General features: G+C 40.8%; 1 protein-coding gene across 2 annotated transcripts in view; it reads left to right on the top strand.

The window, feature by feature from the left end:
* The window catches only part of LOC149264209 (vesicle-fusing ATPase-like), a 320,022-nt gene that overhangs the window by 129,507 nt on the left and 163,226 nt on the right, over nucleotides 1–27,289 (top strand). For both annotated transcript variants that reach the window (XM_089427646.1, XM_089427644.1), the window contains exons 10-11: nucleotides 14,804–14,869; nucleotides 14,985–15,067. In XM_089427646.1, coding sequence (XP_089283772.1) covers nucleotides 14,804–14,869; nucleotides 14,985–15,067 — 149 coding nt within the window. The remainder of the gene's footprint in view (nucleotides 1–14,803; nucleotides 14,870–14,984; nucleotides 15,068–27,289) is intronic.

The raw sequence follows: 27,289 nt of genomic DNA on the forward strand, positions 1-27,289 counted from the left end.
TAAGAAGCAATCTTCCAACAGTGGAGGTAAAGGCAAAGGTAAAGGCAAGCAACAGAACAAGGAGAAGGACTATTCCAAAGTCAAATGTTGGAATTGTCAAAAGTTGGGACACTATGCTGTTGCATGTCCGGAGAAGAAGAACAAAGGGAAAGACAAATCCATGGCAACTTTTGCAGAGATAGCGAGCTTCTCAGAGAGCTTTGATCGGGAGATTGGGTTCATAGCTTGTGAGGCCACTAGTGTAGGATCACCTACCATACAAGTTTAGAGGGAGTGTGCATTCCCCGCTACTAGCAGAGCATCTTCTAGCATTTGGTATGTTGACAATGGTGCTTCCTGCCACATGACAGGAGTCAGAGAGTATTTCTCAGAGCTTTGAGAGGGTGATACTGATATGGAGGTAGTACTTGGTGATGACAACATTGTTAGAGCAGTCGGTATGGGAACATTGACATCTGATAGGGGACCCAAACCTGCCTTGAAAGTGTCAGATGTTCTATATGTGCCTGGAATGAAGAAGACCCTGATATTGGTCTCAGCACTCGAGGACAGAGGGTGTGATGTGGCGTTCAGGAGAGGGCAGGTGCTTATATATCCTAGGGGAACTCCAGCTTCTTCAGCGAGAGAGATTGGTGTGCACTATGCCAAGGTGTACGAGTTCTCATTCCAGCCCCTGATGGCATTGAGTGGTAGCACCCGAGACATGACCGACAACAGATCTAGCAGTTCAGATTTGTGTGAGATTTGGCACCGCAGGATGGGGCACATGTATCATGGGGCCTTGAGTACATTGCGGGAGATCACCACTGGTGTGCCAGATTTCAGTTCTAATCACCTTGATGTATGCAGAGGATGTGCTATGGGGAAGTTTGCCAGATCCCCTTTTCCCAGCAGTGACAGTAGAGCGACCGAGATCCTTGACTTGATTCATACTGATGTGAGTGGTCAGATGTCTCATGTATCCTTGAGTGGCTATGAGTACTATGTTTTATTCATTGATGACCACTCCAGGAAGACCTGGATTTATTTCTTGAAGACCAAGAGTGAGGTCTTCAAGTGGTTTCAAGAGTTCAAAGCTCTTGTGGAGACCTAGACAGGTAGGAAGATCAAGGTCCTCAGGTCGGACAATGGAAGGGAGTATACCCTTGGTGAGTTTGTTGATTTTTGTGTTGAGGTAGGCATTAGGAGGGAGTTCACAGTTCCTTACTACCCCAGCAGAATGGGGTTACAGAGAGGAAGAACAGATCCATTGTAGGGGCTGCCAAAACCATGCTTCATGATTAGGGGTTACCTTTATTTTTGTGGGTAGAGGCCTGCAACACTGCTGTGTACTTGCAAAACAGGAGTCCACACCATGCATTAGGGAATGTGACTCCAGAGGAGGCTTTTTCTGGGAAGAACCCTGATGTTGGGAACTTTCGTATCTTTGGGTGCCTTACATATTCCTATGTCCCCAAGGAGAACAGGACCAAACTAGAGCTCACTGCAGACAAGGGCATCTTTTTGGGTTATAGCGAGACCTCGAAAGCTTATCGGATTTATATTCCTGCACAGAGGAAAGTGGTTGTCAGGCGAGATGTGAAGCTTGAGGAGGAGAGAGATTTCAGGAGGTCACAGGAGTTAGAGTATCCAGAGTCTCTAGAGTCTCCAGACCCTTAGGAGCAACTGAGTCAGTCACAGGGATCCAGTGGTCAGGGATCAGGAGGTACATCGATTACAGTGTTAGGTCCATCAGTGAGCAATGGCTCTCAGAGTCAGGTGGGTGGTTCTTCGGGTAGCATGCAGGGCAGTCCGCAGAGCAGTTCACAGGGTAGTCCACTAATGGACAGTTCGCACGGTACTTCAACATCTACAGGCACAGATTCAGGCATGAGGTCAGTTGGCAGGCCTTCAAGAGTTCAGGCTTCTGATGATGATGAGGATTCTTTCACTCTGGTGGGAGAAGTATGCTCAAGGAAGAGGAAGCCCAAGTGGCTTCAAGATACCTTGTGCGAGGCCACATCAGTTGCTGGGCCAAAGAGACAAGTTAGAGAGAGTAAACCACTTGAGCGGTTCTGTAGTTACATGGCATTGGTAACAGGCATTGTTGACTTCGAGCCTTCTAATTATGAGGAGGCAGCCAGCTAACAGGTTTGGAGAGAGGCCATGATGGAGGAGTATTCTTCTATTATGAAGAACGATGTTTGGGAGGTAGTGCGCGAGGCCTGAAGGTAAATCCGTTTTTACTTCCAGATGGCTCTACAAGATAAAGCATGTTGCATATGGCAGCATCGAGAAGTTCAAGGTTTGATTTGTGGCGAGAGGGCTCTCACAGGTAGAAGGAGTTAACTATCAGGAGACCTTCGCTCCCGTAGCTCAGTATACATCTATTTGCTCCATTATATCGATTACAGCAGAGATGGGTTGGAAGATTCACCAGATGGATGTAAAGATTGCATTTCTCAATGGCTTCATTCAGGAGGAGGTTTATATTGAGCAGCCACAGGGTTTGAGGTGCATGGGAAGGAGTCCCATGTTTGCAGATTGAAAAAGGCACTCTCTGGCTTGAAGCAAGCTCCTAGAGTTTGGTACTCGAGGATTGATACATACTTGCAATAGTTGGGTTTCACAAAGAGTGAGGCTGATCCAAACCTATACTTCATTGTGGTGGGTGAGGATCCTCTCATTCTGGTGTTGTATGTTGATGACTTGATCATCACTGGTGCAGAGAGACTCATTGAGGGCTGCAAGAGAGATCGTGGTTTAGAGTTTGAGATGAAGGATATCGGCTTAATGCATTATTTTTTGGGATTGGAGGTGTGGCAGGAGGAGGGGCATTTCTTCCTGGGACAAGGGAAGTACATTGTGGATATTCTTAGCAGATTTCACATGGAGGACTGCAAACCCATGTCTACACATATGATCACTAATTGGAAGAAGCTTCATGCTTCTGATTCTGAGTTGGTGGATCCTACTCTATACAAACAACTGATTGGTTGTTTGATGTATTTGGTCAACACTCGACCAGATATATGTTTTGCAGTTAACACTATGAGTTAGTTCATGTGTGAACCCAAGAGAGTGCACTGGGTGGCTGCAAAACACATTCTTCATTACGTGTAGGGGACTGTGGATTTTGGTCTGTATTATAGACAGGGTGAGGGAGTGAGACTGGCAGGGTACACAGATTCAGATTGGGCAGGTTGTGCTCCAGATAGGAAGAGTACTTCCCGGTGTTGTTTTGGGTTGGGTTCGGCAGTTGTGTCGTGGATCAACCGGAAACAACAATCAGTTGCATTGAGCTCAGCTGAGGCAGAGTATATGGCTACTAGTTTGGCTAGTTGTGAGGCCATATGGCTTCGCAAGATGTTGTTTGGTCTATTTGGTCAGGGATTGAGACCTTCAGTAATTCATTGTGATAATCAGAGTTGCATAAAACTCATAGAGAATCCAGTTTTTCATGAAAGGTCAAAGCATATTGAGATCAAGTATCACTTCATTAGAGACTATGTCCAAAAGGGAGCTGTCAAGCTTGAGTACATTTCCACAAATGAGCAGGTAGCGAACATTTTCACCAAAGCCTTTCCACGGGGTAAGCATGTCTACTTCAGAGACAAGATGGGAGTGGTGAGGAACACTTTCCTCGGTAAGAGGGAGTGTTAAAATTTGGGTACCAGAGGACAAGTGGTTCCCTAAGGCTTTGATCTTTGGCCTGGGGAAAGTGTCCAAATTTATTTGTACTTTTCTCCTAAAGTGACTTTATAAGTGGTAAAGTTTAATTTAAAAGTGACTTTATAAGTGGTAAAGTTACATTCTAATTTAAAAGTGACTTTATAAGTGGTAAAGTTATATTTTAATTTAAAGGTGACTTTATTAAAGTCAATGAAGAATTAGAAAGTGAAAAAGTGACTATGGAAATAAAAGGTTAAGTGGGTCTTTATTTAAGTGGGTGAGTTAAAAAATAGAAAGTGAGAATTAAATGCACATTTATTCTCATCCCTAGATTTAAATGAATCTCAGCCATTAGATCTTAGGGTAACCCAAAAGGTCATTTAGAGAATAAAAGGAGAAGAGAGGAGGAAAAGATCAATTCATTCTTTCATGAGCATTTGAGAGAAAGAGAAGAGAGAGTAAGGAGAAAATTTCTAAGCAGTGAGGAAGTGAAGGAGAGCAGCAAGAATACATTTTAGCAAATCTGGACAGCAACATTTATTGCCATGCATCCCAATGGCTGGGAAAGGCACAGCAGGAGAAAGGCACAGAAATCGAGGAAGAGGGACAACACAAAAATCGAAGAAGAGGGACAACAACAAGGGCACGAATCTTGAAGTAGATTTGAGCACGAATTTCGAGGCAGCCGTACTGCTGAGATTCGTATGGTCCATACAATCCGTATAGCAAGTTCTTGGCACATTTTTCAAGGCAGGCCGTACAACATTTAAAGCTGTTTTATTGTTGCAAAAAATTCTGTTTTGCCTGTTTGCTAATTGGCACAATTTTCGAGGTGGAGTTCAAGCACGAAAATCGAGATAAGTTGTAATTTGTGGTTGCTGGAATTTTTACTGTGTATTTCAGTTTCTCTATAAAAACATTTTTAAAAATAAAGAAAAGCTCTCAAACTGGTTTTCCCTAAGAGTTGTAGGGGGTTTTTCCAGGGTCACATTGACCGAGAATCACTGTGTTATTTTCTGTGTGTGGCTGTCATAATTTTGCTGTGTTTATTTCTGCAATTTCAGCAGTTGTGAAATCTCTAAATTTGTGTTTTCAGAAAATTATTGTCATTTTCAGATTTTAGAATTTTTATCATGCTTGGATTTAAAACTAAATGCGTGGAGTGATAAGGAAAACTGATAACCGGAGTGGGGGTTGAAATTTTTTCAATAAAAATGCTGGATCTTGGTGAGGTAAGATGTTATGGTCTTTGATTTGTTCATCCAAATGTTGTTTAATTTTTCTCACAACACCATCTTCCTATTTTCGTTCGTGCTCTAATAAAGACTGGTTAAGGCTACCCACATTTGTTGTGTTGTGTCTTTCCTTGTTATGTGAGGAATTATATGATCCCTCACACCATCCAAGATTATACCCCTTGCTTTCACATCCTTAAGTTTGTGCTTAAGTGCTTGGATAGGATTAGAAGGATCTTGGATATCTGTGTTTGCAAAAATCCCACAAACCATTCATTTTCAGAACAATAGTGATCTGCTCCTCCCATGGACTAAAATAAGTGGTCCCATCCAATTTGTCTTCATATCTCAAACTACTTAGTGATGCCATTTCATAAATCAACCTTGGCCACAAAACCCCGGTTGCAAAATTAAAAAATTTACTGTCGTAAAAAGGAACAATTTGTTGCTATAAATCCTAGTTATCACAGATCTCTCTCTTAAAGTTTTCCAGAGCTCTGATACCATGTTAAATTTCTAATACCAACCCAGATTTATTTTCTCTCAACAATTATTTATTCTGAGAAATTTATTTTATTACCCAAATAATTTTTGAATTGTTGAAAAATAAAATCATTGGTATTTTTAATTCCAAAATAAATATGCAACAGAAAAATAAAATAGAGAGATCAATCACATCACAACAACAGATGTACACCCATAACAATTCTCCTTCATTCAATAATCTTAAAAAAATATGGGTTTCAAGCCATAGAACTTGTTGGGAATCACGATTGCCGTTAGACCAAAACCCACAGGTGTTAGTCAATGATTGCATCGCCAGAGATAAGGATCCACGAGAAGCGGTTAGTCCATGTTGCGAAACACATGGGGAGCGTTGGTTTATCCAATGTCCAACAATCTCCCCCCCAACCCGAGCTGTTTGTGTATCGAACTCGTGACCTACGCTTTGATACCACTTGTTGGGAATCACGATTGCCATTAGACCAAAACTCGCAGGTGTTAGTCAATGATTGCATCGCTAGAGATAAGGATCGACGAGAGGCGGTTAGTCCATGTTGCAAAATACACGGGGAATGTTGCTTTATCCAATGTCCAACAGAAAATACACAGAAAAATGCTATGCCTGCAACCTGTAACTTGACCGCACTGAGAATAATTCTGCCCTCTAGAAATCAACCCTTGAAGAAGTTCGGCTTGGAAAATTCACCCCACCTCTCACCAACAATTTGGCCTTAGATAAATCTCTCACCAACAATGCAACCCTAGATGAATCGACCTCTCCAATTTGTTGCCTCGTTCACGCTTAAGCTATTCGACCTCCCTCGATCTCCAAATCTTGACCTCTTGGAAATACTCCCAAATCACACTGCACTCTTCCTCTTTCTGCTGAGTCTAGATGAGTCTATCGCTCTAGAGAAAATTGCTCTCTCCACTTGCGTGTCTTCAGTGTTCACCTCTCCCTTAGGCTTCTCTTTGTAATCTTCGTTAAGCCAAATCACTAACTTTAATCTACTAAGTGATTGACGGTTGAGATTAGATTTCACCTCACTTGAGATCAATGGTTGAAATCATATCTAAGTCACTTGAATAATTTTATTATTTGTCCTTGGTACTTTGGCTTAATAATCAACTTAATTAATTGACTTGTACTTTTCCTAAGACTTAGGAAAGAAGTCATAAATCAATTACTCCATCGAGCAAGCACGTAAAGAGGCAATTAAGCATTTGCTACATTATAAGACACCAAGCTCATGTAGAGGACCTTCTGAAACTACCACAAGCTTCAACAAACAAAAAGTCAAAAATTAGATTTTGTAGGTTATTGTTGTGGTCTTGTTGATTTTTTCCATTGAATTGCGATGTTTTGATGATATATTGTGATCTATTGTGATAAATTTGACGTTTAAAATAATCACTATTTTTTAGGCAATAATATTGCAAAGCTTGTAGAGTTGCAATATATTGCGATGTTGGTGATATATCGTCAACATTTGCAATAGAGCAGAGGACCACAAACCACAAGGAGACACACTTAGCAAATAGTATATAGGGTGGGGGCAAGCTTGCTACATTTTGAACTTGGGTGGTGGCAATAATTACTCCAAGTTGCAGCTAGACCATAGCTTGACAGACCAATACTCTCTATACTTGTGGGTATGGCAGCTGCGATGATTGGAAATGCACTTAGTTGTAGGGTTTCTAGGGCGATGTGTTCTTATCAACATTATTTATAAGGCTGTACACGACTTCATCTAGTTTCACATGTCATATTTGTTAGGTTTTTCAATTGGTTCACAATCATGTCAATATTATTCATTTCTACCTCTTTGTCTAGGTTTCTTGAAAGTTGGCACTTTTACTTTTTGCATTCTTGATTTTGAAAGTTGAACGGAGTCTTAAAAATATAATCCAATTGATAGGAATAACTTTATTAGATGAGTTTTGTGCAATCAGTTGGTTTAAATATGCTTGGTGAGGCTTTATGTGCATTTCTGCCCAGTTCTCCTTATATGAATGGACCATACAGTTTAAGAAACAATTCCATGCTAGGTAAATATTTCAGAAAGACAAATGTCTAGATAACCATGTCATTGTAAATCAATTATGTTGTACTAGCTTATATTTAAATAAGCAAAATTTGAGTAGAAGTCTAGAAACCCAATCTGAATTCACTAGCAACTGAGCTCTCTCTCTCTCACACACGCACACGTGCGCGCGCACACACTGTAATCCATTTTAGAACATTGTAGTGAAAGACAAATGTTTTGGTTTCAACTTGCACCTTGTCATGGTAATTATGTGGTGCATTATTTCCCTATCAGATTGAATGAGTTTTTCCTAATAGTTTGTCCCTTGTTTTTCAAGTCCCTTCCATATGGAATATTAAGAGAAACTTTATAACTAACTGTTCTACTTTTATTTATTTTTTGGAAATTTTTATTTTATATACATTCTTATAACTAAATTCTTTTACCTTTCAACTTTTATAAGAAGCAACATGTTTGCTACTGTCAGGCCAGGGTAACTCCTCATTTGAACGAGAGAAAACTCTGATTGATATTTTATTCATTACCTAGCACTTTATTTATACAAATACAAAACGGATCAGTTCATCTTCTAGATGACTGTCCGGCTTCACCTCATCCGTTTCGGATTAGGTGTCAACATTCCCCCCCTTAATCTGAAGGGATGTTGGTGAGTCCAAGCATCATTCTGAATCTTTCAAGCTTTTCTCTTCCAAGCGCTTTGGTGAAGATGTCTGCAATTTTCTCGTTTGTGGAACAATGACGGAGATGGATTGTTTTGGCCTCAACATGATGTCGGATCAGATGATATTTAGTATTGATGTGCTTAGTACGATCATGGAACTTTGGGTTCTTGGCCAATTTTATTGCAGATGTGTTATCAATCATGAGTGGAGTTGATTGTATTTGTTTTACCTGCAAATCTTCAAGAATTTTCCTGAGCCACACAATTTCTTTCGTTGCTTCAGCTGCTGCCACATATTCTGCTTCTGTTGTGGAATCTGCTGGTACTGATTGTTTGCGTGATCTCCAGGAGACAGCTCCCGATCCAAGACTCATAGCATATCCTGAAGTAGATACCCCAGTTTCTTTGTCTCCATCGAAGTCTGAATCAGAGTATCCAATCAAGTTGAAGTCGTCCACCTGTGTATACTTGATTCCAAGGTCTTGAGTTCCCTTCAAGTACCTTAGAACTCTTTTTGCAGCAGACCAATGTCCCTCACAAGGCCTTTGCATAAACCTGGAGAGGATTCCAACAGCAAATGAAATGTCTGGTCTGGTAGTAGTGAGGTAGATGAGACTTCCTACAAGCTGCCTAGACTTTGTTGTATCCTCAAATTCCTTTCCTTCAGTAGATGTGAGCTTCAAGTTTTGTTCCATTGGAGTAGAAAGGGGATTGCACTCTGTCATGCCAAATCTGTATAACAAATCTCCAATGTATTTCTTTTGAGAAAGAAATATGGACTTTGGATGTTGGGTTACTTCAATGCCAAGATAGTAATGAACATAGCCCAAATCAGTCATTTCAAAATTTTTTCCTAATTCTTTCTTTATGGATGCAATATAGCTTTCATTGTTCCCTGTCATTAAAAGATCATCTACATATACCACAAGATATACAACTGTTTTGCCAACTTTCTTGACAAATAAAGTTGCATCATCAAGATCAAAATGTTTGAAGTTGAGTTTCAGAAGATGCTCAGTTAGTTTTTCATACCAGGCTCGTGGTGCTTGTTTGAGGCCATACAAGGACTTCACAAGTTTGCATACTTTGTGTTCATGTCCTTTCACAGCAAATCCTTCAGGCTGGGACATAAAAACATTCTCTTTTAGATCTCCATTCAAGAATGCAGTTTTTACATCCATTTGATGGACTTTCCAACCGTTCTGAGCAGCTAGTGCAAAGAGTGTCCGGATGGTGGCCCATTTTGCTGTGGGAGCAAAAGTTTCCTCATAATCGACCCCTTCCTTCTGTGCAAAACCTTTTGCCACAAGCCTAGCTTTGTGCTTGTCAAGTGAGCCATCAGCTTTGTACTTGTTCTTGTAGACCCACTTGCAGCCAATTGGTTTGGTTCCAAATGGAGGATCAACCAGCTTCCAAGTGCCATTCTTTATGAGGGCATCATACTCCTTCTGCATCGCTTCTTTCCATTCATCATGAGAAGCAACTTCTTTGAAGGAAGTTGGTTCAAAATCTGTAGACAAGTTCAATTCACAATCATAAGTAACATCCATATCAATTGGTGAATTAGAGTTATCTATATCGCCTCCATCTTGTCGGTTTGAATTTCTGGTTCCTGTTTTTCCAATTTCATCAGGATGAACACTTTCAAGTGTCTTTGTCAGCCACTTTGGGGGACCTTTCTGAGATGGTCCAGGCTGTTCTATTGATTGAGTTGGGTCTGAATCAAGATTGAGTCTCCCAATTCTATCAATTACATCACTTAAAGCATCATCCGTTGTTGGAGTGTCATGCAGGGGAGATTGTTCTTCAGAAGAAGATTCCACATGTTGATCTAGTATAGGAATCCCCCCTTCAAGATGTGGAATCTGATTATCAAACTCTTGAAATGATTTCGGTTTTGTGAATCTATCCAAGCGATCAAGTTGCCGCTCAACAACACTGTCAGATTTGGATGATTCAAGAAAAATGACATCTCTAGATAAAACAAACTTTTTATTTACTTCATCATAAAGGCGGTATGCTTTAGATGTGTTTGAATACCCCAGGAAGATACACTTACGACTTCTAGCACCAAGTTTGTTTCTATGTACATTTGGTATTAAAGCATAATAGGTGGAACCAAATATCCTGAGATGTTTTACCGAAGGAACATGTCCATACCACAATTCATAAGGAGTCTTGTTTCTTATAGCACTAGATGGACCATTGTTTTACAAAACGGGCGGGTTGAAACGGAAACGGCCGTTTCGGACCGTTTCATTAGCCCACAGCTTGACCCGGCCCATGACCCGGCTCGGCTGACCGAGTCAGCAATGACTCGGCCGAGTCATCCAATGACTCGGCCGAGTCATTGCTGACTCGGTCAACCCGGCCGGGTCCGTATTGACTCGGCCGAGTCATGGAAAGGACGGCTGGGCAGCGATTTTAATAAAAAAAATTCATGTTTTTGCTGATATTTGGTAAAAGTAAGTAGGGGTCAAGCAAATTTTCACTTGGATGCATCAGTGGGGTTGCACATCAAAAGAAAATCACACTCAAATAGCCAATGTGATGCAATCTTACACACTCTATGCACTCTTTTGCTACATTGTGCTTCATTTCTTGTTGTTTAAGGTTCCAATCTTTCCTGTTAGTTTGCCATTCACATTTTTTGCTTGCCCAGTGACCTCTTGCTTACCACTATCTCATGGTATCCTCATTCACCATAGATGCCTATACCACAATCAGTATTTGACGGTATCCTTGCAAACATTTTTGCACAACCTTCAGATATGATCTGTTGGGTAAAATGAAAAACACGCAAACTTATTAATTTCTAGGATGTAAAGCTGGCACTCTTGGTCATACTAGTCTGTGGACTCTATAACAAATTGAAGATTAAAGGAATCAAAGTTAATTGTCTGACACAATCAAAATTAACTGTCTGACACAAGGCAAAGATTAAATGCTAGTCAAATACTCAAGTGCATGGCTCTTTAAAGTCTTTCAGCAAACTAATTCAGGCAGCTTTAGGGAAACCTGATTCAGCATTTGATTTTTGAACCTTCTATCTACTGGATATAACCGTGTGAAATGTTCATTTATGTGACTCACCTCTTAATATGGAATTGAATGGTTGTCTTCCATGTATATTATAATGTTGTGTGTTTGGAAACTTGAATGAAAATCTTTAAAATTATGTTTAAAATATTTAAAATTATGTTTTTTTATAAAAAAATAAATATTTAATGTATTTTTTACAACGACCGAGTCATTGAAATCGAGCCGGCCGAGTCATTACCGAGTCCGAGTCCGAGTCGGAGTCGATCCTCGGCCGAGTCCGAGTCCGAGTCCGAGTTGTAAAACATTGAGATGGACATCTATTCTTTATATGTGCAGCACATAGAACAGCATCAGCCCAAAACATTGTTTTTACATTTTTGAAGAAAAGCATGGATCGTACCATATTCAAAATTGTTATGTTCATTCTTTCAGCTACACCATTCTGTTGAGGATTATAAGGCACAGTTGTTTGATGTTTAATCCCATGTTGGCGAAGATAGTGTTCAAATTCATTTGATGTATATTCTTTTCCATTATCAGTGCGAATAGACCCAATATGAGATTGTGCATCATTTTCAATCCATTTATGAAAATTCTTGAATGTTTGAAAAGCATCAGATTTGTTCTTCAATAAGTAAACCCAACACATTCTGGTGTAATCATCAATAAATGTCATGATATATTTATTTCCATTTGCAGAAGGAACAGGCATTGGACCACATAAATCTGAATGAATAAGTTCAAGCTTCCTATGTGCTCTTGAATGTGAATCATGAAAAGACTGTTTGCTATGCTTTCCTAGAATGCAAGCATCACATTGTTTATGTTTTCTAGGAATTGTAGGCAAACCAGCAACACCATTTTTCTTCAACAAGCGGAGACTATCATAGTTTAAATGTCCAAATCTAGCATGCCATAATAAACTGGATGGAAGTGCACCTTCTTCATGATGAGAAATATATGAGAAATGCTGTGCATGAGCAGAGGTTCCTTGCAGTTTAAGGAGTCTTTCTTCTTCTATACCCCTCATGACAAGTGAGTGGTCAGATGCCTTTCTTACCTCAAGCTTGCCATCAAACATGTGAATGGAGTGACCTTGCTGGCGGATGTGGACCAGGGACATCAAGTTTCTCTTCAGCTGTGGGAGATATAGAACATGATCCAGAAGAAAGTCTGGAAGACCAGGCAGTTTAAGCTTGATTGTGCCAAGCCCTGATGGCTTGATTTTTGACTGATCTGCAAAGTATACTGCTCCATCAACATTGTCAGTGAAATCTTCAAAAAATTCTTTCCTATAAGTCATATGACAGGTTGCTCCTGAATCAAGCAACCAGTCATTTTTCGAAGAAGCAAGTGAAGCATTAAACAAGTCTTCATTTACTCCAATGTTACATTGTGCCTCAATATAGTGAGCGGATTCAGGTGCTTTACCTTTGTCTGTGTCATCAGTTTTACCTTTCTGCTGATTTCTTCTCTGCTCAACTTTGTCCCATGGTAGCTTGCATGTAGAAGCATCATGTGATCCATTTCGTTTGCAGCGAATGCAATGCAGATCTGCCTTTTCTGCTTGAGGATGTCTGCCCCCCTGCCTCTGAAGTATCTTCCTCTTCCTCTTCGTCCACCTCTTCCTCTTGTAGAATCTTGAGTAGGATGCTTTTCTTTATGAGCAAGGCAAACAGTCTCTTTAGAAGATTCAGGGACTGTTTTCTTTCCAAAGGCTTTCTCTCTTTCAGCAAACTTTTTCACAAGAGTGTCAAAGGTTATATCTTTAAGATTTCCATTTGCTTGTAAAGACTCAAGATAGTTAGAGTAGGTAGGATAGAGTGCTTTGAGAAAGGCAATAAGAGAGATATCCAGCTCAACCTTAGTGGATTTAATATCATGCACTATAGACTTTATTTCAGAAGCAAGAGTAAGAGGATCATTATTTTTCAGTTCAAGGGTGAAGAGTTTAATCATGAGCTGAACAACTTCAAGTGCAGAATGTGTATCATAGAGTTCTTTCAGCTTTTGTAAAGCTTCAAAGGCAGTGGAATAGGATGAAATATGACGACTTACTTCCTCATTTACAGATGCTGCGATCAATGCAAAGGCTTTGCTGTTCTTGTTTTCCCAAATGGCGAGTTCTTTGTCTGATGTGGGCTGCACAGGGTCTCTGTCTTCTTCTCCGACACACACACCTTTCCACAGCTCATTGTAGATGAGGGTGTGTTTCACCATCCGAGACCATTCAGGATAGTTCTCCTTGCCAGTGAGAACTATTCCGACCATTGAAATGATTGAATGCATTCTGTAAAAAAAAAAATTATCTCTGCCAAAAACACTTCTGTTGAGAGAAAAAAATATCCTTATATGATTGCCTTATGCAACTTTATTTTTCTTCTAACATTCCAACAGTATATATATATCACTGCTCACATATATATATCATTGTTCAACAAAACAAGGGCGCTCAATACACTGTTCACTGCTCACATATATCACTGTTTAAAAAATCAAAGGGCGCTCAAATAGTGTTCACTGCTCAAATACTGCTCACATATATCACTATATTACTGTTTAACAAAAAAATGAGGGCGCTCACTGCTTTTCCATATATCAATATATATCACTGTTTAACAAAAAAATGAGGGCGCTCACTGCTTTTCCATATATCAATATATATCACTGTTTAACAAAAAATGAGGGCTCTCACTGCTTTTCCATATATCAATATATATCACTGTTTAACAAAAAATGAGGGCGCTCCGATGATCAGTTTTCAAATCCCGCAAAAATTGATGCACAGATTACAAAAAAAATATATTTCAGGTACCACACCACCTCTTCGTTGCCACAGATGTCTGGCAATGAATTGCTGGAATGAACGCTGGATTGCTGGATTGATACCACACTTCCGCTGCGCAACTTTGTTCTTACCACAGTTTACAAATAACCCAGCATCAAATACATTCAGAACGCAGCTTCAATACATTAACGCAGCAGCAAATACCATTCTCAATACATCAACGCTGGATACCATTCTCAATACATCAACGCTGGATACTATTCTCAATACATCAACGCTGGATACCATTCTCAATACATTAACGCTGGATACCATTCTCAATACATTCAGAACGCAGCTCTTTATAATAGAAAACGATATGGTCTGTTATCAATCATCGTATTGAAATGAAATCATGGTGAAAAGAAATGTATCAACACTTCCATACATCAATACAACGTATTCTATAATACATCAATGCAGTCGCAGTAATAAAAACGCAGTCTTCATAAACTGTTCCGCTGCTATCTCAACGCTAGTTACAAACAAATGGAGCAGCCAATACCACAGTTCTTTACAGTCATAACAAACGCAGACTCAGTCAAAGTATATACCCACAGCTCTTTAAAAACGCAGTCTCAGTCTTGTAATGGTTATTGGTAGGTATTCAAAGTATGGTTGACAGTGTTCATGATGTAAAGTTTGTAAGTTCATAGCCATATTTTTGTATTATCGTACATCAGAGTTGACAATATATTGTTTGCTAATTGTCAAGAGGCTTGTGATATATAGTTGCAGAACACAATTTGTGCAATGTAATATTGGTGCTATGCATCTGGTTCTGAGAGAGTTAAACATTTAGAAACTCAATGCTAAAAGTGTGTATCTGTGACAGACTAGAGGATCGACAAGGGATGGAACTGGAGTACATGACGGGATTGTGAATCAACTCCTAACAAAGGTGAACTTTTGCAAGATCCAACAGTCATCTTTCCACACTTTCAGCTATCTCTCATGTTTCATTAACTGTTTTGCTGTACCCTCATGGGAATTGATTCTCTCTTCTGTATTTTCAGATAGATGGTGTCGAGTCTTTAAACAATGTGTTACTTATAGGAATGACAAACAGGAAGGACCTTATTGATGAGGCTCTCCTCAGGTGAAGAATGCACAACTTTATGCCATTTTTTCTTTGTGCAATGGTTATTTCATGTCTAATTTGAATGCCATATATTTGTGCAATAGTATACTGTATAAATGAGGCGGATATAGATCAGCTAAATATAGAATGGTTATATGGATTATCTATGCTTGTATACATTGATATTAAGACAATTGATGATAAAAGTGACTACAAATATGGTGGTAACTTTCCTTGAGCTTGTTCGACTCTGTTTTGGGTGTACCAGATATCTGAAATTTCTGTGTTTGATACATTTGTTTGCATGACTTTAATATGAAAGTGTCTGGTTGAATCTCCCTTGAAGTATGCTGATTTTTTTTTATATATAATGCTTGTTCTACTCTGTATTGGGTGTACCAGATATCTGAAATTCCTGTGTTTGATATATTTGTATGCATGACTTTAGTATATAAGTGTGTGCTTGAATCTCCCTTAAAGTATGCTGATTTATTTATTTATTTATTATTCTATAGAATGAACATGGCATTTTTCTTCTGTTTGTTAGGTAATGTGAGTTCTGAGTTGACTGGCACTCCTAACTTGTGGCTTGAGTAGCCACGACCCAGGTGCATCTACGCTGACAAAATCTACTGGGGATCGCACCCGGCTTGGGCCACACTAGCCCTTAGCATGGCTGGATTTTTGCCCACGAAGTTTCAAACTGGTGACCTTTTCACTGCGTAGTGCCTCAATAGAACACCCTGTCACCATCTATTCTATGCTCCGTGGGCAGAATGCACATGATGTTCACATTTCTTAGGTGAATAATAAAATATGCTGAAGTCTGAAGGTTTACCCTTTGGAAGTTTGTCAAGTACCAGAAACTGTTATTAAAGCCAAGTCTGGTTCAGAATTATTTAGTAAAGATTAGGTTTTCTAAGTTAATCCATGATTATGTAGATAAGAGAAGATAATTATATTAATGTCCAATGAATGAATGTAAAAGTAGGTCAATGGGACTGAAGAGTACAAGCAGTGTGAATACTATGTGGGAGTGCAAACACAACTGCTAGAAAATGCCGAAAATAATATAAAGAAAGAAACCTACGTAAGTGTAACATCAAAACATATGTATAACCCCATCAGAAAAGTATGGTGATTCAAAACACTAAGTGAGTTTGTCCAAAACTAACGGATGAGCAATTCAAGGACTTGTCAGGAGAGAGAGAGTGAGAGAGAGAGATCAAACGATGAGGGTGATGATGTCAATGTCTCTTTAATCTGATGGCCAAGGGTGAGGGGGGCGAAGAGGGCATAGACTCACTATCAGAGTCCCATAGAATCATCGTGGGGTTTGATTGTGTGATCATGGGGGGAATGTATGAGCAAAGGATACTCCTAGCATTTGATGTTGAAAGAAGGAAACGCCGGATGGATCTATGGTTGCTCGTCTAGGTCTGGGAGGTATTTTGATGAGCCAGATGTGATCTACACTGAATCCGTCTACAACTGATCTGTTTAATGCTTTAAGAACTTGTGCCCTGATGTACAAACTGGTACCCCTGATCCATTTTGCTGTTTGGTACACTTTGGGACTTTGCCTACAATTTGTTGCTCTGATTTGATGGATCAACAGGGAAGTATGACGTTAGCAGTTTGGTTATGTCAGGGCACAACATGGTGTGCAGGATGTGAGATTTATCTCCCTAATGGAGAGGGATAAGCATCTCTATTCTTGGAACTGGAGGAAGTAGAGAGGGAGCCCCCAAGTTGCGATAGAGGCAGAGATAGCATCCTTTGTTCTCATATTGTAAGGGACATCAAAACATAAGGTGCATCTTTGTCTCTTGCTCTTGAAGATGGCACACCTGGTAGATCCCATGGATTTGGAATGGAAACAAGCTAGAAACGTGACCCATAAAAAATTAGGAAACGTGATATATATATATATATATATATATATGTGCTTTTTCAGAAAATTATATTGAAGCTTTGAAAGAAATCATTTAAGTTTTAACATAATGATTTAGAATGCAGATTCATGAATAAATGAGCGAGTGCCAAGGGCCAAGAACATTTAAATGAGAAACATAAAAGACATTGGACAAGTGATACATAATGCAAGTAGTAAACTCCCAAAAATATAATGGAAATCTAATCAATAAAAAATTAATTTTTGATCACTTAAAAATGAATTTTAGTGGATCCTAGGCCAAAAATAGGCGCAAACAAACGTGCCGTACAGTCCCACATGTGTTGTATGGATGTTGAAACATGTCATACACGCATTGGAATGCAGTGTACGATGCCTAAAACATGTTTTAGCTAGGGCTGAAATGCGTTTCAGGCATGTTTAAGCCACGTTTCGGGGTCTTCGTACAGAAACATGCCTGTTACGTGGGGTTAGGTCCACCATTCTTGTAACATAGATGGTGATTTGAGCCGACACATAGTGTCCCAAAGGGATCCTAAGCGAGTGCATGCAATGCCTGCATGTAAAAGGGGGGTGGACAATGGTGTCATCTTGTAGCTTTAAAAGGTGCATGTTACCCACCACCAGTGGGTGACCCCTATAGGAGATTTTTTCTCCTAGATTTGTCTTTAGCTGACAACCAACAACCTCTTGTAGCCGCTAGATAGCTCGATGTCCCACCATTCTTTGCCACCTGAGCTAGCCATTGTGTGTTCTTGTCCATTTGTTATGATCGTATGTTTGAAGGTGAGTCTTCAAACCTCGAAGGTATGCCTTTTCATTGTGCAATTGAGTGTTTATGCTTGCTTTTCTTAGGCACATTTGGACATGGATTAGTGAGGGGATTCGACGAAAAAAATGGGCTTGGATTGTATTCTTGTTCCCTTGTTCCAACTGGGTGGTTAATCTTGTATACTAGTCCCATGGGATCTCCTCTATTGGATACTAGCTTTAGGAGTGGCACTAGATGGGAAACCTTGATTTTTCTTTTGTGGTCCCGCTTCCCGATACCACATATCACTCCCCTATGCTCATTATAGCCCCTTTTCACACTTTTCCCATTGGGTCCACAAGGAGTTAGCCTCCCCCTCCCCTTGCCCACACTTTGGGACGGGCTTAGAATGATGCCCCGAAGGTTGATGTAGCTAAAAAGAAAGTTAAACACATAATTTGGTCACATACAATAGGAAATGTACTACAAAATGCGAAAGATAGTCGAGACATTAAATTTAGCACGTGGGTAAAAGCAAAACATGAGCTCTACCCCTTATCATTATGGCCATCACCCTAGTACCTAGGGTCCCTATGAGTGTCCCCCTGTATCATCAAGGAACCCATGATTATCCCAACCCCTGGTGGGCGATGAATTGCCCAACCTTAAGGGGGTAATCACTGCTTTATCTTACACATCACACTCTTATCCCCTAGAACTAGGGTAATTCATGTACCATAATTTCTCCTCCTACATCCATATACCCAATGTGTGGGCTTGCCTCGTTATAGCTACTCTTGTACCATGGCATGTGGCTTGGAGTCTTCCTTGTTGCCCCACTCCGTTCCACCATCATTTCACATGACACCTGCCATTTGACAGATGTACCATGGACCTTTTACTCCGTTAGAAGCTGAATCCACTTAATAGGGTCCTTTATTAACCTCTCTTGTCAAGCTTGGTGACACTTGTACCTTCTAAAGCCCATTTGGAAGGGCATGGCACTATGAAGTGTCCACTTTTGCCCTTAGTGAGCAAGCTTATTTACTTAATTGCACTAATGGATTGTTATACTGGAAGGTGAGGAGGCGCATTAGATCTTATACAAGATTGCAGGTGGGTCCCCATTTGGACTTGGTCTCCCTATACGGGGTCTAAGCCCTCTAGATAGCCATAATGGCACTTGTAGGGTGAGCGCTGAGCCATGGGCCTCCACCACAACGGAGCATTGATTGCCACGCCTTGGGCTTCTTCAACATCACACATTTCTTGTTTGTGCCCCTGTCATACAAAGATGATGATGCACTTGGACCATGTTGCCCAACCAACCACACATTTGTACCTGACACTTGGTAGCTGATCTAGGGCTCAGATGGGGTCTTGTATCATCCGGAGAGACACGAGAGGGAACATGTCATCATTCTAGCCCTTATTGATGGAGCATCCACATGTTTGATCCAGTTGGAGACCCATGAGACGGGGCACAACCACTTGGGGGCACCAGAGATGTTTTGCTTCAAAACCAAGGGGCCACCCACTTGGTCATCATTTGGAGAGCCCTCTTCTTCCTCGTGGGACATGGAGGATTTATCTTGGCCTTCCAATGACCCTTTGCACCATTATTTTATCATTTTGACCTCATTAGCAAAGCTTATTTTACAATTTTGAGCTATTTGGTGGGCTTGTCACCAATAGGGTTGTTATTTTGCACATTAAAACATTTTTAGGGGCTTCATTGGGCTAATTAGGCTATTCGAACCAATGAGAGGCTCATATAAATTGAAGGAGAGCCTCATTTGTAACTCATCATCATTTGGATTGGGATTTCTCTTGTAAAAAGAACTCGAACCTGCAATTGATGGACAAAATTGGTAGTTATTGATGCATTTTGATGTTTGGGATTTTCGCTATCTTGTCTTGGAGCTTCTATTTGCAAATGTGATGGATGGATATACTTACATTATCTTGTAAGTGGCTCAAGAATTTCTTCCATCTTCAACAAAGATTGTACCTCAGAAACTCGTTTTACTTTTGTTAATTTTAGTTAACAATGGTATGTTCTATGCTTGCAACAATTACTTCAATGTCCTTTAGTTAGCCCAATGACAATTTCCAATTTATTTTCCAATAGAAATCACATTAACCTTCACATTGACAGTAATTGTAGATAGAACATGAACAATAAAAGTAGAAGACAAACCAAGACGAGAACACGAAGACTTGGCGAATGCTAGTGGAAAACCCCAAGATGGGGAATACCCTTTGATCAATTCTTCTGATTATAAATATCAAATGTTCAGCAGAGAGAGAAAGAGTACAATAAAATCAATATTGACTTGCCAATAGATGATCAAAACCGTTGTCCAAAATAGCCCAGTCAATTTGTGATTTTCCTACTTTAGATAGCAGCAATCAACATCCCTAACTAGAAAGTCAACGTTGGTCAATGCAACAACAAAGAGTCCACATTGTCGCTTGGTCAAACCCAGTCAAAGTCGACCTCCTTTGTTGGTCAAAGTCAGCCCAAAATAGTCAAGAAAACAACGATCAAACTTGGTCAACTTGAAGTCAACCTTGTGGTCAAATAGGCCTATTGTCAACGCAGGTCAAACAACCCAAAAAATCTCAGTATTTGTGCCAATGAATGTGGCCTGCCCAAATAGAAAGTTTCCCACAAAAATCACAGTCAAACTCAATCAAACAACCCTTGGTGAACACTGGTCAAACCCTACATCAGTTGTGAAATTCAACCCCCTGAAATTTGTCCTCATTCAGCCACACGTGAGAGAAGAAGTGCTGCTCTTGCAATTTCTACGACCCAATCAAATGAGGAGAGTGAAAAGATGAGTTGTGATGATGCCAAATGAGGTTGGAGGTCTTTCTTATTTATACAAGTCGTTGAGGGTGAAGAGACATGTCCATTGGGCTTCATGAGCCTACATGATGATGTGGCCGACCTTGATAATTTGTGTGGGCTTGACCTCAAAAACATATTTCTCGTCTAAAATTGATGATCTTCAGGTCAATTTTTGGTTTTCGTGAAAAGAGGAATTCAATGCAATAATCATCTCCATCAAATGAGTTGTCCAAAGTGGAATTTGGCCCTAGTTGCCAATTTTAACACTCCCTTTCAACTAGGGAGAATTCCACCTGCCATTCCATCATGCCAACTTGTTATAATGATCCATCTCTGCATCTCATTTCAACTTTGCTGAACATTGATATAGATAATGAAGAAGAATCGATCAAAAGTGAGTCACAAGACCTTATCACTCTCCACTGACAAAAATCAGTCCACATAACCAGGGATAGAACCCAATTCAGACTTGATCCCAAGTGATCAAGTTGTTGAACAACATGCATACTAGACATAGGGAGTATGACAGTACACGATGCGTCTGGTCTTTATCCACTTTTCCCAACTCATTGGCCAGATGAGAGGTACTTCCCATGAGTCTCGGACTACATGGATAGGATGTATGCTGGGGCATCCACAGGAGAAGGTGAACCACTCATCCTATGCATATATCATCAACTATAGGGGAAGGTGAACCACTCACCGTATGTTGTCATATATCATCATGGGGTATCACAGGGGAAGGTGAACCACTCACCCTGTACACAACGTACCTATAGGGGAAGGTGAACCACTCACCCTATAGTCGCTCATAGCTCCAAGAAGTACCCCAAGCACCCAGGAACTCCCAGAGCTCAATGTCTAACTCAAACGAGACCCTCATGGGAGGGTCCTTCCATGACTCCAAACCTCTCTCGGAAGGCTAAGAATTTGAACTTCCCTAAGGGCTTCGTGAGGAAGTCAACAACCTTCTCATCAGTTCTAATGTGTTGGAGCCTTATTGCTCCCCATTGTACCATATCCCGGATAAAGTGGTACCTGATATCAATGTGCTTAGAGTGGTCGTGGAACACGAGATTCTCTGAAAGGCGAATCCCACTCTGGTTATCGCAATAGATAACGGTGGTATCCAACATGTTCTTAAACAACTCACTGAAGAGCTTCCTCAACCAAATAGCTTCACAACAGGCCATACTAGCTGCAATATATTCGGCCTCGGTGGTGCTTAGAGCAACCGATTTCTGCTTCCTGCTCATCCAAGAAATTGAAGCAAATCCCATTGAGAAGCAACATCCAGACGTGCTCTTTCTATTCACCACACTGCCAACCCAGTCATCATCAAAATATCCATGTAGCCCCAAATTCCTGGCAGTGTATCTTAGCCCATGGTTGATTGTGCCACGGAGATATCTCAAGATATTCTTAATGTCAACCCAATGTATGTGATGAGTTTCAGCCATTAATTGACTCAAAGTATTCACAACGATGCATATGTCCGGTTGGGAGTTTACCAAGAGCATTAGGCCCCAGGAAAGTTGTCTATATCCAGAAGGGTTTGCTAATTCGGGCCCAACAACACTTCCACATAGCTTCTTGAAGTTGAGTTCCATTGGAGTAGACACATAGTTGCACTCCACCATCCAATATCTCTCTAGCAACTTCACAATGTATTTTCCTTAAGAAAGGAAAATCTTTCCTGGCTTTTGCCAGACCTCTAGGCCTACGAATTAATGCATCAGACCTAGGTCCTTCATCTCGAACTCGAAAATCAACTCCCTCTTGCATTCATAAATGAGAGGATCTGCACCGATCAGAAAGAGATCATCAGCATAAAGGACCAAAATAAAAGGCATGTCGTTTTCAACCTAGAAGTATAGGTTTTGATCAACATAGCTCTTCGTAAATCCCAGCTTCATAAGATAACTGTCAATCCTTTCCTACCAAGCCCTAGGGGCTTGCTTCAACCCATAGAGGGATTTCTTCAACCAACAGACATGTGTCCTTTTATCTTGTATTTCGAACCCTTGAGGTTGTTCCAAGTAGACTTCCTCCTTAAATGAGCCATGCAAGAAAGCAATCTTGACGTGCATTTGATGTAGGCTCTTTCCTTGATTGGTAGCGAGAGCAATAATAGATCAGATAGTAGAATATTGGGCAACTGGTGCAAATATTTTGTCATAGTCCACTCCTTCCTTTTGAGAGAAGCCACGAGCAACAAACCTGGCCTTATATTTTTTAGTACTCCCATAAGCTCCATGTTTGATTTTGTAAATCCATTTTGAGGTGACCACAAACTTGTCCTTAGGTCTAGGCACCATGTCCCAGACATCATTCTTCATGATCGATTCATATTCCTGATTCATCACATATTTGCATACTTGGTGCTTTACGGCTTCTTCGAACATGCAATGTTTAATTTGAACAATAGTACTCATAGCAGCCAAATACCCTTGATACCTGTTCGGCTTCTTACTTTCACGAAATGTCCCTCTTGGAGCAGTATGTCTTTTAGCATCTTCGAGAGTATCTTTGAGCCATAGTGGTATTTTCCTTGAGGTAGAGGGATCACCAGGAGGTGGATCAATAGGATCCATCAGACGTCAACATCAGGCATATGCTCATTCGTAGGAGGTTCATCTTGTTTTTCAGAAGCATCATCATCGTCCTTCCTTGGGATAGGGACATCTTTGGCTTTCCCAAGGGCAGTTTCTTCATCAAAGGTAACATCACGACTTACTTCCACATCTCTTTGATTAGGTACATAGATCCTATATTCTTTTGAATTTTCACTGTAGCCGACAAATATTCCTTTCTTCATAGAAGCTTCCAACTTATTCCTTTTCTCTTTAGGCACATGAAAATATACCAGACAACCAAAGATTCTAAAATGAGAAACATCAGGTTTCTTACCAGTGAAAACTTCCTTGGGTGTCTTGAAATCCAAAGCTTGATGTGGGCTCCTATTTTGAACATATATGACAGTGTTGGAAGCTTCTCACCATAAGAACTTCAATAGACCTTGATCATAGATCATGGCAAGGGTGGCTTCCATAATCGTTCGATTCTTCCTTTCAACACCGCCATTCTGCTCAGGAGTGTATGGAACAGTTGTCTCCCTCTTAATGCCAGCCTCTCTACAAAAGTCACTGAATTCATTTAATTCAATTTGGTTCCATTGTTTGATTTTCCACCAATGCTTTGAAAGAACGGAACCATTTGAACACTTCATCCTTCCTCTTCAAGAAATAGATCCATGTTTTGCGTGAGAAGTCATCCACAAAGATTGCATAGTATATGTATCCTCCCAATGAGGTTACGGGCAGGGCACTAGATAGGTCAGAATGGATCAATTGAAGAATATCGATGTTCTTGCTTTCACTAGAAGGGAATGGTCCCTTTGTATGTTTCCTAGTTGCACAACCCTGACAAACTCCTTCATGGTTCATATTAAAGTCGGGCATCCCTGTGACCATCTTCCTTACCCCAAGTAAGGCTTTGTAATGTAAGTGGGCAAATCTCTGGTGCCATAATTCACATTGAAGAGAAGTATCACTCGCCAAAGCTCCCAAAGGAATTCCTCCAACTTGATAGAGACCATCAACCCTAAATCCAAGAGTAAATGCATCTTTAGGGTTTCTATGCCAAATCTATACCTTTCCATCAATGAATGCTACCTTGAAGCCTTTATCTTCCATTGCTGAAATAGACACCAAGTTCTTCAAATCGGGCACATACAATACTTATTGTAGATGAATGGTTTGACCTTGATTCAAGTGTAGAGTGACAATACCATACCTTTCACGGGGTAGGTGTCATCATCTCCAAGTATAATCTTTAGATTAGTCTTCTTTTCAACCAAATTTGAGATGACCTCCTTGTATCCAGTTAAGTTCTTTGAGGCTCCATTATCAATCAACCAATGATCCAAAGTATTCGGAGGAGAGGCAGTAGATAGAGTGGAAATAAGATAAAACTCATCTTGTTTTTCTACAACATTACTTTCATCATACCTGGCATTTCTTGTCATTTTGGGAGGTCAGCCATTTCCATTTCGAGCAGCGGGAGCATTCCTCTTTCCTTTGTTGTTGAACCTTGTTAAGATTAGGTATGTTCTATGCTAGAGCAATTTATTTAAATTTTCACAGTTAGCAATCACATCAGCATTACGATAAACTGCAGATAGAACATAAATATAATATGCAGAAGACAAGCCAAGACAAGAGGACACAAGATATGGCGCGAGCCAGGGACAAACCCCACAATGTGTGGGGAAACCCTTTGATCAAATCTTCTTTTATCTTCAAAGTTCAGCAGAGAAAGAGAGAGAGAGAGAGAGTACAATTACAACAGAAGTCAACACTTTGACTTATCTAGATCTAGCATAGATCATTCGTATAGCGATGAGATCAGTTGAAGACATTCTGCTTCAACTGATTCTCAAGGTGACTCCTTCACCTATCATTCTGTTGTATCTTGTCCATGTGCTGCACCTCATCATATTGCAACATCATACCATGTTCCTGAGCTGCACCATGCTGCTTTACTGCTGAGTTATACGCTGTACATAACTTGCTGCTCTTAATCATCATGCTGTAGCTCTAGTTGTCACTGCTTATTAGATAGGTCACCTTAAACTGTCCTCATGAACAGCCTCATCACTACACTGGTTGGGGCACAAACTCCGTCTGCTACAACACCCTATTCACACCCATCAGATTCAACACAACCTCTTGATCAGGCATAATAGACTGCGGTATTGTCTCCCTTCCTAGCTGTTGTCAAACGCTGGAATATAAGGCTAGAACCAGCCCCTGTACTCACCCAACAACTCACTAAAAGGGCTCAGTCCATCCGCAATGTTTTCTGTGCAATCCGCTGCTCAAGACAGAGATAAACCTTGCCACAAATGCCCTTACAAACAGCCTGGAAGTAGACTCCTGTAATGTGGCCTTAATGCTGGTTCATTTGCACTTCAAAACAGTCATGAGAATGACCCTAACGTCCTTCTCTTCTTCGCTGAAGTTGCCCTAACCTGCGGCCCTAAAACAGAGACCCTTCTCCTTGTCTTAAGGCTCCTTCTCTTGCTGTGGATAAGGGCCTTCTTGACTGTGGCTAGATATCTCTTCAAGACTACGGCTAGGTCTCCATCATGATTGCGGCTATGGCTTCATAATCTGCAGCTACGGCTTCATTATGACATCAGCTAGGTTTCCTCTCTAGGGCTGCGGTTAGATGTCTCCCATGACTACGTATTACTGTATACATATTAGGTCACAGTTTGCTACGAATATCATCCTCATATGCCTGCGTATATGTCTCTATTTACAGCGGATAGGTTTAGGGCATCATCTGAAGCTAGGCCAGCGTATTCTTTAGTGTCCCTCCTTCTCCAAAAACCCAAGATGTGGAGAGGAAGAGATCACTCAAGAATATCTCACCAAATGACTTCAAGTCCTCACCTATTTATACTAAAAAAAAAGATGATGAATAGACACGTCTATTGGGCTTCTGAGCCTACTCAAGTGCTGGTCGGCTTGATAATAATTACATAAACAAAATAAATTCATATCTCCATAAATACTTATCGGAATTGGATGATCTTTGGATCAATCCTACACCTCTCGACGAGAGGGATCCAATAAAAATATCAACTGCCATAAATAAGCCGACCCACATGGAGTTTGGCCCTAGTTGCCAATTTAACACTCCCTCTCAACTAGGGAGAACTCCATCCATTGATCCATAAGTCCGACTGTACTATCTCAGCTATTAGTGCCCTGCACTGCTCTGCCCATCTTTGCTCTGCTGGCTCTGCTAGCTCTGCTCTGCTGGCTCTGCTAGCTCTGCTCTGCTGGCTCTGCTAGCTCTGCTCTGCTCTGCTGAACTATGAAGAAGAAGAATTGATCGAGAATGAGTCATATCATTCTCCACTGACCTGAAGTCAGTCTCAGAGTACATACCACTAGTCCCAGACCAGTCTCAACTGACCCGAAGTCAGCTTCATAGTAAGTACCACTCCTACCACTGGTCCCAGACCAGTATCGCAGGCTCAGAGAGTGTACTACTGGTCCCAGACCAGTCTCAACCGACCCGAAGTCAGCGTCATAGTATGTACCACTCTCACTGGTCCCAGACCAGTACTGCACTGACACGAAGTCAGTCTCGGAGTATGTACCACTGGTCCCAGAGCAGTCTCAGCCGACCCGAAGTCAGCGTCATAGCATGTACAACTCCTACCACTGGTCCCAGACCAGTATCATTGATCCCAGATCAATGGAGGACATCCTAGCATAGGGAGTACGGTAGATACAACGATGCGTCCATCGGTATTACTATGGTCCCTAACTTCATTTCCCTGCTCATTGATCAGATGAGAGGTACTTCCCATGAGTCCCAGACTGCATGGGTAGGAAGCCTCGACAGGAGAACTTAATCAATCCTGTCCTCACAGGAGAACACATCAATCCTGCTACAATCGCCATGGAGAACACATCAATCCAGGCTGCCATGGAGAACACATCAATCCAGGCCTCACAGGAGAACACATCAATCCTGCTACAATCGCCATGGAGAACACATCAATCCAGGCCTCACAGGAGAACACATCAATCCTGCTACAATCGCCATGGAGAACACATCAATCCAGGCCTCACAGGAGAGCGAATCATCCTGCTACACAAGAGAGCGAATCATCTTGTCCCACAAGAGAGCGAATCA

Source organism: Pinus tabuliformis, chromosome 6 (assembly GCF_031772625.1).
Source record: "Pinus tabuliformis cultivar Carrire ecotype Pingquan chromosome 6, CPIR1, whole genome shotgun sequence".
In the NCBI taxonomy this organism is placed as follows: Eukaryota; Viridiplantae; Streptophyta; class Pinopsida; order Pinales; family Pinaceae; genus Pinus; species Pinus tabuliformis.